At 37.9% G+C, this 12,936-nt stretch overlaps 1 protein-coding gene across 1 annotated transcript in view; it reads left to right on the top strand.

Annotated features, from left to right (window-relative positions):
* The window catches only part of TMLHE (trimethyllysine hydroxylase, epsilon), a 61,747-nt gene extending 49,569 nt beyond the window's left edge, over positions 1-12,178 (top strand). Inside the window, 2 exon segments of the mRNA XM_019627630.1 lie at positions 10,791-10,929; positions 11,616-12,178. Of these exon segments, the coding sequence (XP_019483175.1) occupies positions 10,791-10,929; positions 11,616-11,747 (271 nt within the window). The 3' untranslated portion in view covers positions 11,748-12,178.
* Positions 12,179-12,936: the final 758 nt, after the last annotated feature.

Below are 12,936 nucleotides of genomic sequence, written 5' to 3'. Positions count from 1 at the left end.
AGAACAAAAAAACGACAGCAACTTGTCTGTTCCCCTTCCCCCAATTCCCCAGCACTGTTCCCATCCCCCCAATTCCCCAATAAAAAATCTAAAAAAAAAATCATTATACTTGCTTTATCACCTGTCTATTCATCTCTCTCTCCCTGTATCCATCTATCAATTAATCTTTTTGGTTCATTTTAAAGTGCAATGCAGGTATGAGTACATGTCCCCCTAAAAAACTTCAACACTTGTATCCTTAAGTACAGTTCAATATTTGTTTACAGATTTTTTGTTTTGAGATAAAATTTATGTACAGTGATGTTAAAATATTAAATATTCACTTGCTTAGTTTATTATTAACTGTATGAATACACGTATGTAACCCAGATCCCTAACAAGGCGGAATGTTACCATCATTGCAGACAGTACTCTCATACCCGTTCCTGGTCCAATCCTGCTCACACACCCCAGAGGAAACCAGCCTTGATTTTTTTACCACTGTGGATTAGTTTTGCCTGTCCTAGAAATTCATACCATAGAATCAATTCTTTTGTGAATAAACACCCAGCTGTTTCCAGTTTGGAGTTATTATGAATAAAGCTGCCATGAACATTCATGTGAAAGTATTTTTGTAGATAATGTGTTTTCATTTCACTCAGGTAAATACCTAAGAGTGGAACTTCTGGCTCCTAGAGTAGGTGAGTGTTTAGTTTCATGAGTAACTGCAGGAACTTTGCCTAAAATAGTTGTTCCATCTTATACCTTCATCAACAATGTATGAGAATTGCAGCTGCCCCACCTCCTGGCCAACACTTGATGTTTTCAGTCTAGTTCATTTTAGCCATTATGGTGGGTATCTCCTTGGGATTTTAATTTACATTGTTTGTGGACTGATGACATTGAGCAGCTCTCCACGTTTCTATTGTCCATTCATATCTTCTCTTGTGAAGCATATGATGAAATCTTTTGCCCTTTTTTCATTGGCTTGTCAGTTTTGCTGAGTTGTAGGAGTTCTTTATACACCCTGGTCACCAGCTCTCACCTGATATATATTTTAGGAATATTATCTTCCAGTCTGTGTCTTACCTATTAAGTTTTCTTTTTGTTTTTTAAGATTTTATTGGTAATTGGGGAAGGGGAACAGCCAAGTTGTTGTCCTTCAACCTTAGTTGTGGAGGGAGCAGCTAGCTCAGCTCTAAGTTCAGTCGCCATCTGGCAACCTGTCAGCAGCTTGCAGCAGCTCAGCTCAAGGTGCCGAGTTCAGTCTTACTTGTGGGTAGGCACAGCCCACCATCCATGCGGGAGTCGAACCGGAAACCTTGTTGCTAAGAGTGCATGCTCTAACTACTGAGCCATCCTGCCATCTGTCGGCAGCTCAGGGCAGCTCACCTCAAGGTGCCCTGTTCAATCTTAGTTGCAGGTGGGCATAACCCACCATCCCATGTGGGAATTGAACCAGCAACTTGTTGTTAGGAGCACGTGCTCTCACCAGCTGAGCCATCCTGACACCTGTTGGCAGCTCAGCAGCAGCTCAGCTCTGGCGCAGCTCACTGGCCCATGTGGGAATCGAACCGGGGACCCTGTTGCTCAGAGCTCATTCTCTCAACCAACTGACCACTCGGCCTGTCCCCTATTTAGTTTTTAACAATGTTTTGGTGAGCTGAAATTTTTAATTTTAAGATTGTAATTGATCAGATTTCTTTCAATGACCATTGTTTGTGTGACATATATAAAAATCTGTGACTACCTCCATGACATGATATTCTCCTACATTTTCTAAAGGTGTTTTGGTTTTATCTTTAACATTTAAGTTTGTGATCTCTCTCAAATTATTTTCTTCTATGTCGTGAGGTAGGGCCAGAAGTTGGTATTTTTTACATATGGATATCCAGGTGTTATAGCACCATTTGTTTAAAAGACCCCCCTTTTCCCCCATTGGACTACCTTTGCAACTCTGTCAAAAATCACATAACCATATAGATGTGCATTTGTTTCTGGCTCTATTTGGTTCCATTATCTATTTGTAGATTCCTTATGATGGTTCCACACTGTCTTGGCTACTGCAGGTTTATAGTAATCCTTGAAGTCAGGTAATATGTTTGCCAAGTTTGTCCTTTTCCAAGATTATTTTGGATATTCTAGATCAGGGGTCCACAAACTTTTCTGTAAAGGGCCAGATAGTAAACATTTTAGGCTTCGTGGGCCAGATAGCCTCTATGGCAACTGCTCAGTACTATTGTGCAAGCACAACAGCAGCCAGAGATGATACATAAATGAATGTGTGTGACTATGTTCCAGTAAGACATTATTTACAAAACAGGCAGTGAGCTGGATTTGGCCCACAACTCTTGGAAAATACTATCTTTTTTTTTTAATTTTACAATGCTATCAAAACATAACCTGATCTTCTATATATTTTGTGAATTTTATTCCTAAGTATTTTTAGGTTTCTTGGGACTTTTCTATGGAGACAATCATATTCTATCAGAGAAGTTTCCTGGTGTGGCCAGGCAGGAGCTGGTCTAGAGTTCTGAGCACACGGGGGATTACATCACAGAAATAGGGACTCCATCAGAGTTGCTGAGCACACAATAGGCCACTCTCCCGGAGAGCAGGCAAGGAAGTAGGTGATCAGCTGCTGCTGTGAGTGTGCAAAGGAAGCCTGGGCGTCAGTGACAGCACAAGGACTTCAGAGCACGTAGATTCCACGAGATGAGAGTGATGTATTGGAGCTTGCAGAATGACTGTTCGGTGTATGACTCTGGAACACAGGAGGCTGCACGAGGTCATGCAGGGGCTTACCCAAGGAGTCCAGACAGACAGCTGCATCTAGTGCCATGCAGGGGCTCTGGATCACCGTGTTGAGAGGGTTGTGGAAAGGTCATCACCAGGCTCAGACTGCAAGGTCGCATAGGGACTGAGTGCTGGGCGCCAGGGCTGGCAATGTCCTCACACCTAAACAGTAGAGCCCTGGCCTAGGACAGAAATAGCAAGAGAACCGCTTTCTCCTGCAGTGTCCCTCCTGCGCCCTCTACTGAGAAAGTTGAATACTTTCAGGAATTTGTTGAAATGCTTACAGGAATTCTTATGTGGAGAACATGTATGTGAGGAAGCATTTGGAACTGAGAAGCAACAAATTGGTAATTGACACATATGCATAACTACTTTCAGCTTAATAATATCATGTTGGGGAATTTTGCATCTGGGACCAAGAGGGATATTGGTACCCAATTTTCTTTTTCTTTTTTCTTTTTCTTTTTTGTAATAAGTTTGCCACATTTTGGTATTGCACTGACTTTGTAAAACTCTGCTTTACAAAAGAGTTTGTGGAATATTACAATATTTCCACCTTAAATATTTGCAAGAATTTACCAGGGAAACTTGTGGAGACAGAGTTTACTTTATGCGAGGGTTTTGGATATTAAATTTATTTTTTCCATAGATATAGATCTAATATGATTTTCTGTTTCCTCTTTAGTGGATCTTTCTAACATTTGTACATTGTATCTAAGTTGTCAAACTTGTAGTCATAAAGTCATTCATAACATTCTCTTATTATTTTCATAATGCCTATAGTCTCTATAGTGACATCAGATTCTTGGTATTGGTAATTTGTGACCTTTTTTTCTCTAGCTAAGATTTTATCAATTTTGTTGTTCATTTCAAAGAGCCCCCTTATTGCTTTGTTAATTATCTCCATTATTTGTTTCTATTTTATTGGTTTTTTGTTCTTATCATTTTTCCCTTATTTTACATACTTTTAATTTATTCTCATTTTTCTAGTTCTGTAAGGTAGCACTGTAGGTCACTGATTTAATGACATTTAGTGTTTTCTAATATAATAATTTAAAGCTATATTTTTGCCTCTAAGCCCTTTTAGCTGTATCCCACAAATATTGATATGTTTTATTTTCATGGTCATTAAGTACAAAATATTTTCTAGTTTTCCTTATTTTTCTCCCTCTAACCATGTATTAATTAGAAGTATGTTCTTCAGTTTCCAAATACTTGAGGTTTTTCTAGGTATCTTATTATCGATTTCTAATTAGATTCTGTTGTCGTCAGAAAACATTATAAATTTGAAGTTTTTCATTTTTATTATGACTTAGTTTTTGGCCCAGGAAATGGTCTAGGTTGGTGAACACACCATGTGCACTCAAAGAGCATGTGCACATGTTCTGCGTTTCCTGAGTGAACTATTCGGTTGTCGGAAAAGTCATGACGTATTTTTGCAACAAAAAACAGAAAAAATATATCATGACTTTTCCAACAACCCAATATTTTATAAATATCGATTAAGTCAAGTTGTTTGATAGTGTGTCCTTTCTGATTTGTTTGTCTAATTGTTCTGTCAAGTTGAGAGAACATTAAAATGTCTAAATAATATCATGATTTTATCTGTTTCTCCCTTTAATTTTACCAGTTCTTGCTTAATGTATTTTTTAATATCTGTTATTAAACACATAGCCATTTGAGATTTTTCTGTCTTCCTGATAAACTGACCTTTCGTCATGATGACATGTACCACTTTAAGTTGGCTTTGAAGTCTAATTTATCTTAATATTAATGTTAATTAATATTAATATAGCCACTCCAGCCTTCTCATATTTATTGTTTGCATGCTATTTTATTTTCCGTCTTCTTTTTTCTCATTTATCTGTGTTTTTGTATTTAAACTATGTTACTGTAAATAGCATATACTTTAGTCCTGCTTTTTTGTCTAGTCTGAGAATCTCTCTTAATTGGGATATCTAGCACATTTACATTTTTGAAGCTTTAAAGCATTTAAAAAGTTTTTACTTGTATACCATAAAATTAATCTGCTCTAAGTGTATAATCCAATGATTATTAGTATATTTACAAAGTCATGTAACCATCATCACAATCCAGTTTTTGGTCATTTATATCACCCCAAAAAGTTCCCTCATTGCCATTAAGCAGTCACTCCCAATTTCCCCCTCTACCCCATTCAAGCCCCTAGCAATCCCTAATCTAATTCCTGTGTCCATGGATTTGTCTGTTCTTGAGACAAATGAAAATGTTCAATCTCCACATATTTTATTTCAAAATTTTCTCTTTATGTTTGGTTTGCAGCAGTTTGACTATGCTGTTCCTAGGTGTGGTTTTCTTTGCATTCATCATAATGGGATTCTATGAGCTTCTTGAATCTGTAAATTTATGTGTTTCACCAAATTTTGGTCATTAGTTCCTCAATTTTTTTTCTGTTCCCTTTCTGCCATCTTGCCTGGAAATCCGACATCTTTCTTGTTTCTTAATGTAGGTGTTTTTCACCATAAGAAATTCCCTCTTGGAACTGGTTTTGCTGTATCCCATAAGTTTTGATTTGTTGTATTTCCATTTTCATTTGTCTTGCGTTTTTTTTTCTCTGTTTTGATTTCTTTTTTTTGATCCATTGGTTGTTCAGTAACATGTTGTTTAATCTCCACATATTTTTAAATTTTGCTACTTTTCTTCTTGTAATTGATTTCTAATTTCATGATGGTGTGGTCAGAAATGAGGCTTGACAGGATTTCAATTTTTTAAAACTTGCTGAGACTTGTCTTGTGACATAATATATGATCTATCCTGGAGAATGTTCGATATGCACTTATGAAGAATGTGTATTCTGCTGCTGTTGGATGGAATGTTCTGTAAATATGTGTTAAGTTTGCCTGGTCTGATGTGTCATTTAAGTCCAATATTTCCATATTGATATTCCCTACTATTGTATGTCTGTCTATTTCTTTCTTCAGGTCTGTCAATATTTGTTTTGCATTTAGGTGCTCCTATGTTGGGTGCATAAATATTTACAAATGTTATACCCTCTTGTTGGATTTACCCCTTTATCATTATGTAATGACCTTTTTATCTCCTATAACAGTCTTTGGATTAAAATCTACTTTTTCTGATATAAGTACAGCTACCTCTGCTTTCTTTTGGTTTCTATTTGCATGGAATATCCTTTTCTATCCCTTCACTTCAGTCTGTGTATGTCCTTAAAGCTGAAGTGAGTGTCTTATAGGCAGCATATAGCTAGGCCTCATTTTTTTTAAAAATGCATTCAACTCCTCTTTGATTGGAGAATTTAGTCCATTACATAATTATTGATAGGTAGGGACTTACTATTGACATTATGTTCATTTTTTCTGGTTGTTTTGTACTTCCTTTGTTCCTTTCTTCTTCTCTTTTTCTCTCTCCTTGTGATTTGATGATTTTCTGTAGTAGTGTGCTTAGATTCCTTTCCCTTTATTTATTTATTTATTTATTTATTTATCTATTATAGGCATTTGTTTTGTGGTTACCATGAGGCTTAAATAAAATATCTTATATTTGTAACAATCTATTTGAATCTGACAACTTAAGTTCAAACATACACTAAGGCTGTGTATTTTTACTCTCTTCCACATGTATTTTGTTTTTGATGTCACAGTTTACATCTTTTTACCTTATGGATTCATTAACAAATAATTGTAGTAATAATTATTTTTACTATTATTGTCTTTTAACCTTCATACTAATTGATTTATAAGTGATTACCCACCACCATTACAACATTAGAGTTCTGTATTTAACTATATATTTACTTTTACCTGCAAGATTTATACTTTTATATGTTTTATTATTCCTAATTAGTGCCCTTTCTTTTCAGCTTATAGAAATCACTTTAACATTTATTTTAAGGCTGGTCTAGTGGTGATGCTCTTTAGCTTTTGCTTGTCTGGAAAACTGTCCATCAGTTCTGAATGACAACACTTTCCTGGGGAGAGTATTCATGTTTGGAGGTTTTTTCTTTCAGCACTTTGAATATATCATGCCACTCCCTTCTGACCTACAGTTTTGGCTGAAAAATCTGTCAGTCTTACAGGGGCTCCCTTATACATAACAAGTTGGTTTTGTTTTACTACTTTGAAAATCTCTCCTTGTCTTTAACTTTTGACAATTTAATGGCAGCAGGTGCTCGAATAATGTCATTTCATTCAACATTGCTTCATTATCACATAGATGAGATGCTGTAAGAGTGTTATTCTTGTTTATCCATCAGCCTGTCATAAAATTGGTTTTGTTATATGTTGTTGCCCTTCAGTTCCAGGAACCTATTGATGATGTGAAGTGAGGGCTTACTGTATATTGTGTCTTGCTGTAAGTCTCTTTGGATTTATCTTTTTGGTCCTCTGCACTTTCTGGATCTGTATGTCTGTTTCTTTCTCTTGGTTATGGGAGTTTTCAGCCATTATTTCTTTGAATAAGCTTTCTGCCCCTTTCTTTCTCTCTTCTCCTTCTGACCTCTATAATAGAAATACTGGTTTGCTTGATAGAATCTCAGTATTACCTTATGCTATCTTCATTCTTTTTTCTTTTTGCTCTTCTGATTGGATGAATTTCACTGCTCTGTCTTTGACTTCACTAAAGCTGTCTTCTACCTTATTTATTCTGCTGTTGAACCCCTTAATTGACTTTTTCAGTTCAGTTATTGTATTCTTCAGCCGTGATATTTGTTTGGTGCTTTTTCATATGGTCTCTTTGATAAAATTCTCAGGTTGTTATGCATTGTTCTCCTAACCTTGGCGAGCAACTTTGGACTATTATTTTGAGCTCTTTCTTAGATAAATCATTTATCTTCTTTTCATTAAGGTCTCTTTCTGGAGTTTTATCTTGTTCTTTTGTTTACAACGTATTCCTTTGTTTCTTCTTTTTTTTTTTTTACTGTCTGTGTTGGTTTCTGAACATGAGATAAAACAGCCAACTCGCCCAGTCTTGACAGAGTGACCTTCTGTAGGAGATAAACCTTATTGTTCAGCCAAGCCCTAGCTTTTGGTTGTCTCTGAAAGCTTTGTGATTGTCCAAGCCATGTTCTTTGTTTTTAGTGGCTCCCCATAGTTTGAGGGTGTTCTAAGGACTGTCAGCATCCCAAAGGGGAGGAGCTCAGTCAGCACCGTGATACATGCTAATTGGCAGCTATGCCCTCAGGCAGCAGCTTTTAAAGTATGCAAGTAGACCTCTTTCTAGGTAAAGACTGGAGGTGGGCGTTTCTCTGTGCTCCCTCTGCACTGAGCCCTGGAAGGGGCAGGAAAGAAGTGTTTCTTTGTTTGCTACAGTCCTACGGAATCTGTAACTCAAGTCCTGCTGGCTGCGAGAGCCAGGAAATCAAAGGGGGTGTGCCCCGGGCAGCAGCCACAAGAGCTGGGGTGCCAGACATGTGTGCAAGCTTATTCCAGGGAGACGCTGGTGACCTAGAGTGGCCCAGAGGGAGGCTGTAGCGATGGTGCCTGCGGGCCTTCCCCTTATCCAGGGAGGATCACAGCCTGTCCCTAGATGTGTGCTAAATTAGAAGCCTGACCCTCAGGCAGCAGCTTCTAGTATGCAAATAGGCCTCTTTTAGGGAAAGACTGGGCTATGGGGGTTTTCGTCTGTTGTCCCTGTACTCAGCCTAGGACAGCCATGGGGAGTGCTCACAAGCCCATTAAGAACTGGCTTTTGTTTCCTACAGTCTGGTGGGCCTCATGGATAGCAAGCCCCACTGGCTTTCAAAGCTGAGTGTTTTGGGGGCCATCCCTCAAGTGGAAGTCTTAAAACTTGGGGCACTAACGGTTGGGCTGAAACCCTTCATTCCTCACGGAGAAACTGGGAGTTGTGACTTCCCTCCTGATTGTATGTCACTGCATCGGGGGTGGGGTTTATGACAAGTTTAGGTGCTGATATGTCTCAGCCTTTTCTACTCATTCTGATGTGGCGTTTTTTTTCTCATTTGCTCAATGTTTAGGAGTCACTCAGCTAGTTTCTGGATTCTTTCAGATGAAAATTTTCCATGTGCAGCTGTAGAGTTGGTGTGCCCATAGGAGGAGGTGAGTTCATGAGCTTCCTATGTGCCATCATGGACTAAAACCTCCAGCACTGTTTGTAGTAGCCCCAAACTGGAAACTACTTAACATCAACAGTAGAATGGATGCATAAATTGTGGTATAGTCACACAATAGTATTCTATACAGCACTAAGGATAAGTGACCTAATGCAACACAGCACAACAATGATGAATCTCGTAAGTATAGTTTTAAATGAAAGAAGTCTGATACAAAAGAGTACGTACTGTAGTATTCGATGTATACCAAGTTTCATAAGGAAGCAAAACTAATCTTTGGCAACAGAAGTCATGATGGTAGTTATTCTTGAGTTGGGGGGACAAGATGGGGAAGGAGGACAAGAGAGTGTTCTGAGCGTTGAGTATGATCTATGATTGATGTGGATGCTAGTGAGATGTTCACATCATTAAAACTTATCAGTCTTATGATTTGTGTACTTGTAAATATTCTGTGCTTCAGTAAAAGTTAATTTGCCTTAGGTTAAAAAAAAAAGTCCAATATCTTAACAAAGGCTTCTCAGTGGCTTTCCATAGAACTCGGAATAAAATCCAAAGTCCTTACAATGGCCTACAAGGCTATACGAGATCTGACCCATGACTACCTCCTCCACATCATTTCTTACCATTATTCCTCTTGCTTACTCAGCTCCAACCACAAGACCAACTTGCTGATCTGCAAACACAGTAAAACTTCTTTCTACCCCCAAGACTTTGTACTTTCTGTTCCCTCTGCCTGGAACATTCTTCCCTCAACTTGTCACATTGCTGGTTTCTTATCATACAGGTACAGGCTCAGATGTACTTCTTCAAAAATGTCCAACATTCCATCTGAAATAGACTTCCCAGTCACTTTTTATCACGTAACACTATATTTCCTCATAGCATCTACAACTAGTTATGTATTATTTCTTGTTCATCATCTATCTTTCTCAATAGAGAAAGGGACTAGTAACTCCTCAAAGGCTTGGATCACATCTGCTATATTCATCACCGTATCTTTAATGCCTGATGCACCACCTAATATATAGCAGGTGTTCATGTACCATATTTTGCCGTGTATCATGCACTCCTGTGTTTAATGCACACCCACATTTTTGGCCCAAACTTTCAGGGGAAAAAAATTACAAAGCACAATAATAGGTAAAAGGTACAAGAAATTTTATGTACCAGTAACAAATTTACGATATTTATGCATCATAGAAGGCCAAGAACTCTTTGTCACTGTAAGTTCGTCGTAAGTTCAACAAAACCGATTATAGTATTCCAGGGTATAATCTTGCATACAGAAATTGTTACTGATTTCTAGAGTTACATTTTTAACTCATAAGCAAAAGAATTAAAATATTTATATAGCTTTGGAATTAGTACCATGCATGTATAATGCACATCCTTATTTTCCCTCACAAATTTGGGCAAAAAAAGTACACATTATACATGGCAAAATATGGTAAATGTTACGGTTGAATGAATGAGGAATGAGTGAGAGAAGATCCGTGGGTAACATGTCCACTTGACTATAGCTGGGATTTCTCCCCCAAGAGGAAACACCTGAGAAGTAATAAGTAATCCTGTTAAAATCAAAACTTTGTTAGTGCAACCTCCCTTGTGCACCTCAGCTTGCTGAGGAGAAACCTTGGACCTCTCATGCTTCTGTGGAATTTGAAAGGGAATGTGCTTTAAATAAAACATGATATCCAAAGATTAAAGAAACCAGCTAGAACACACTTCTATCCCCTACCCCCATTTTCTCCAAAGAAAAACAAAGTATAGTCAAGGCAGTGGAGCTCTTCTCTACATTCCTATAGTTCTGAGAGAATACTGAGTTGTCACCTCATCTCTGGGTCAAGTACTGAATATAGGCAAAGCCTCATATAAAATTGCTCAATAAACAACAAATGCCTTTCTTTAACATGTGTATGAAGAGATCTTTCTTTCTATAATTTCATCTTAGGTACAACAAGTATGACCGGGCTGTCCTCAATACTGTACCTTATGATGTTGTCCATCGTTGGTATACAGCACACCGAATTCTAACAATAGAGCTGAGGAGACCTGAGAATGAGTTTTGGGTCAAGCTAAAGCCTGGCAGGGTGGGTGCCAAACTCTAAGGATGTCAACTAAGTTTCTTATATGGAAGCAGGGACGAATGGGTACTTATTTAATATGGGTGTCACAATCTTGCAAAGGAAGAAAAGAGTCATGGGTGTTGGCTTTGGTCCTGCTACATTGAATGACCTGGAAGCAGGCCCCACCCCATATCAAGGCATCACTCAGTGACTATTTGTATGATGAGGGGATTGAAATAGATAGTCCCTAAGGGTTCTTCCAGCTTTAGGATTTTTGTTTGTTTGTTTGTTTGTGGTTTTTTTTTTTTGCTGGTAGTATTTCCTCTCGATGAAGAATATCTTCAGCTTAGCATAAAACATAATGAGTAGTTTAAATTTTTGAGAAAGTATATAAGAATTAAAGAAAGAAAAGAAAAAGAAACCAATTATCTGATTTGTTTTGATAAGAGAACAATTATTCAAGACGCATAAACTCCTCAAGTACAAGGCCTATTACCTACTGTTACCTTTGTAACTTTCATTTAGCCCACCACAGGGCTATGCACATCATAATTTCCAAATGGTTGGCCAATCTCAAAAGAAAAATACCTAATGGAATATAACCAGGGAACAACATAAAGCTTTTCTTCCAAATGACCTCTTCTGATGTAGGGTTCCTTTGGTCTGCCCTTGTTCTGATGGTGTTTGTCTCTCATTTTGCCCATTCACAGGTCCTATTTATAGATAACTGGCATATCCTACATGGCAGGGAATCCTTCACTGGCTACCGTCAACTCTGTGGCTGCTATTTAACAAGGGATGACATATTAAACACTGCTCGTCTCTTGGGACTTCAGGCTTAAAGTTGACAGCATTGGGATAATGAACACACCTGGCACCCTGGCTACCAAAATTTCATATCAGCAGAATAATAACGTGTCAAAACCTACTTCAAATTGTCTCCTTACCTCATCACACAAAACACAAGCCACCCACTTCCCTGATAGAGAAACTTGTTATAGAAAGGCCTCTGAGTTCTCTTATGTCAGCCATCTAGGGTGGTAGCTCTCTTCCCCAAGTTATAACATGGGCTCATTTGATTTTTAGAAGTTTTGATATAATTTTGGTGAAGCATCTTCAGAAATATAATCTCTACATTGACAGGGAAACAGTAATATTCACTAGATATTGGCGCAACTGGATCAGTTAGACAGACATATGTTCTAGTAATAAAGTCTTAGTAAAGCAATAATTTGCACAATTTTTGGTCTCAGGACACCTTAACACTCTTAAAAGTTACTGAGGACCCCAAAGAGTTCTCAGGTGTGAGTTATATCTATTGATATTGATTGTATTATAATAGATATTAAGGCTGAGAATGTTTAAAATTCAAGAACACAAAAGCAAACATCCCTCAGCTATCAAAGAGATGCTATTATCACATGTCATGGCCTCTGGAAAAGCCCTGTGTAGTTCATGAGATAATGAGATTGAAAAAGGAAAATATCATCTTAGTGTATTATAAAATATAGTTTTAAACCCACAGACCCACTGAAAGAGTCTCAAGGACGCCTCCAATTATCTTCAGAACACACTTTGAGAACCAGTGAGCTGGACGATACCTTGGGACAGTCCTTTCCATAGGCCTGTGGATTAAAGAGCTCAGCTGAAACCCAATATTCTTCTCTACAGTCTCCTAGAACTACAGGTACTGTAGGAATTGCTCAATAGCACAACCTAAGTGATAAGGTGGGAACTGAATAAGAACAGAGTGTTTTATCTTGTGATAAGGGTTATCTCCATCCATGTCATCTCTTAAGGAGCTATACTAGGAAGTCACAATAGGTCCTGTGGAATAAAGCCATCAGTTTGGTGATTCTCTAAGGGAAAATTGCAGAAAGTGTTTAGAGACTTGTAAGGATACATATAATAATACACACACACAAACACATACACACCACAAGAGAGCTTGCAGAGGGTTAGTCTGCCAGACTATTCAGGGAACTAACTCATCATGATAAACGACCTGACTCCACAGAACTAGAGATTACT

Source organism: Hipposideros armiger, unplaced genomic scaffold, assembly GCF_001890085.2.
Source record: "Hipposideros armiger isolate ML-2016 unplaced genomic scaffold, ASM189008v1 scaffold_738, whole genome shotgun sequence".
Lineage (NCBI taxonomy): Eukaryota > Metazoa > Chordata > Mammalia > Chiroptera > Hipposideridae > Hipposideros > Hipposideros armiger.
The sequence above is the reverse complement of the archived record's forward strand: the minus strand, read 5'-3'. Positions and strand labels throughout refer to the sequence as shown.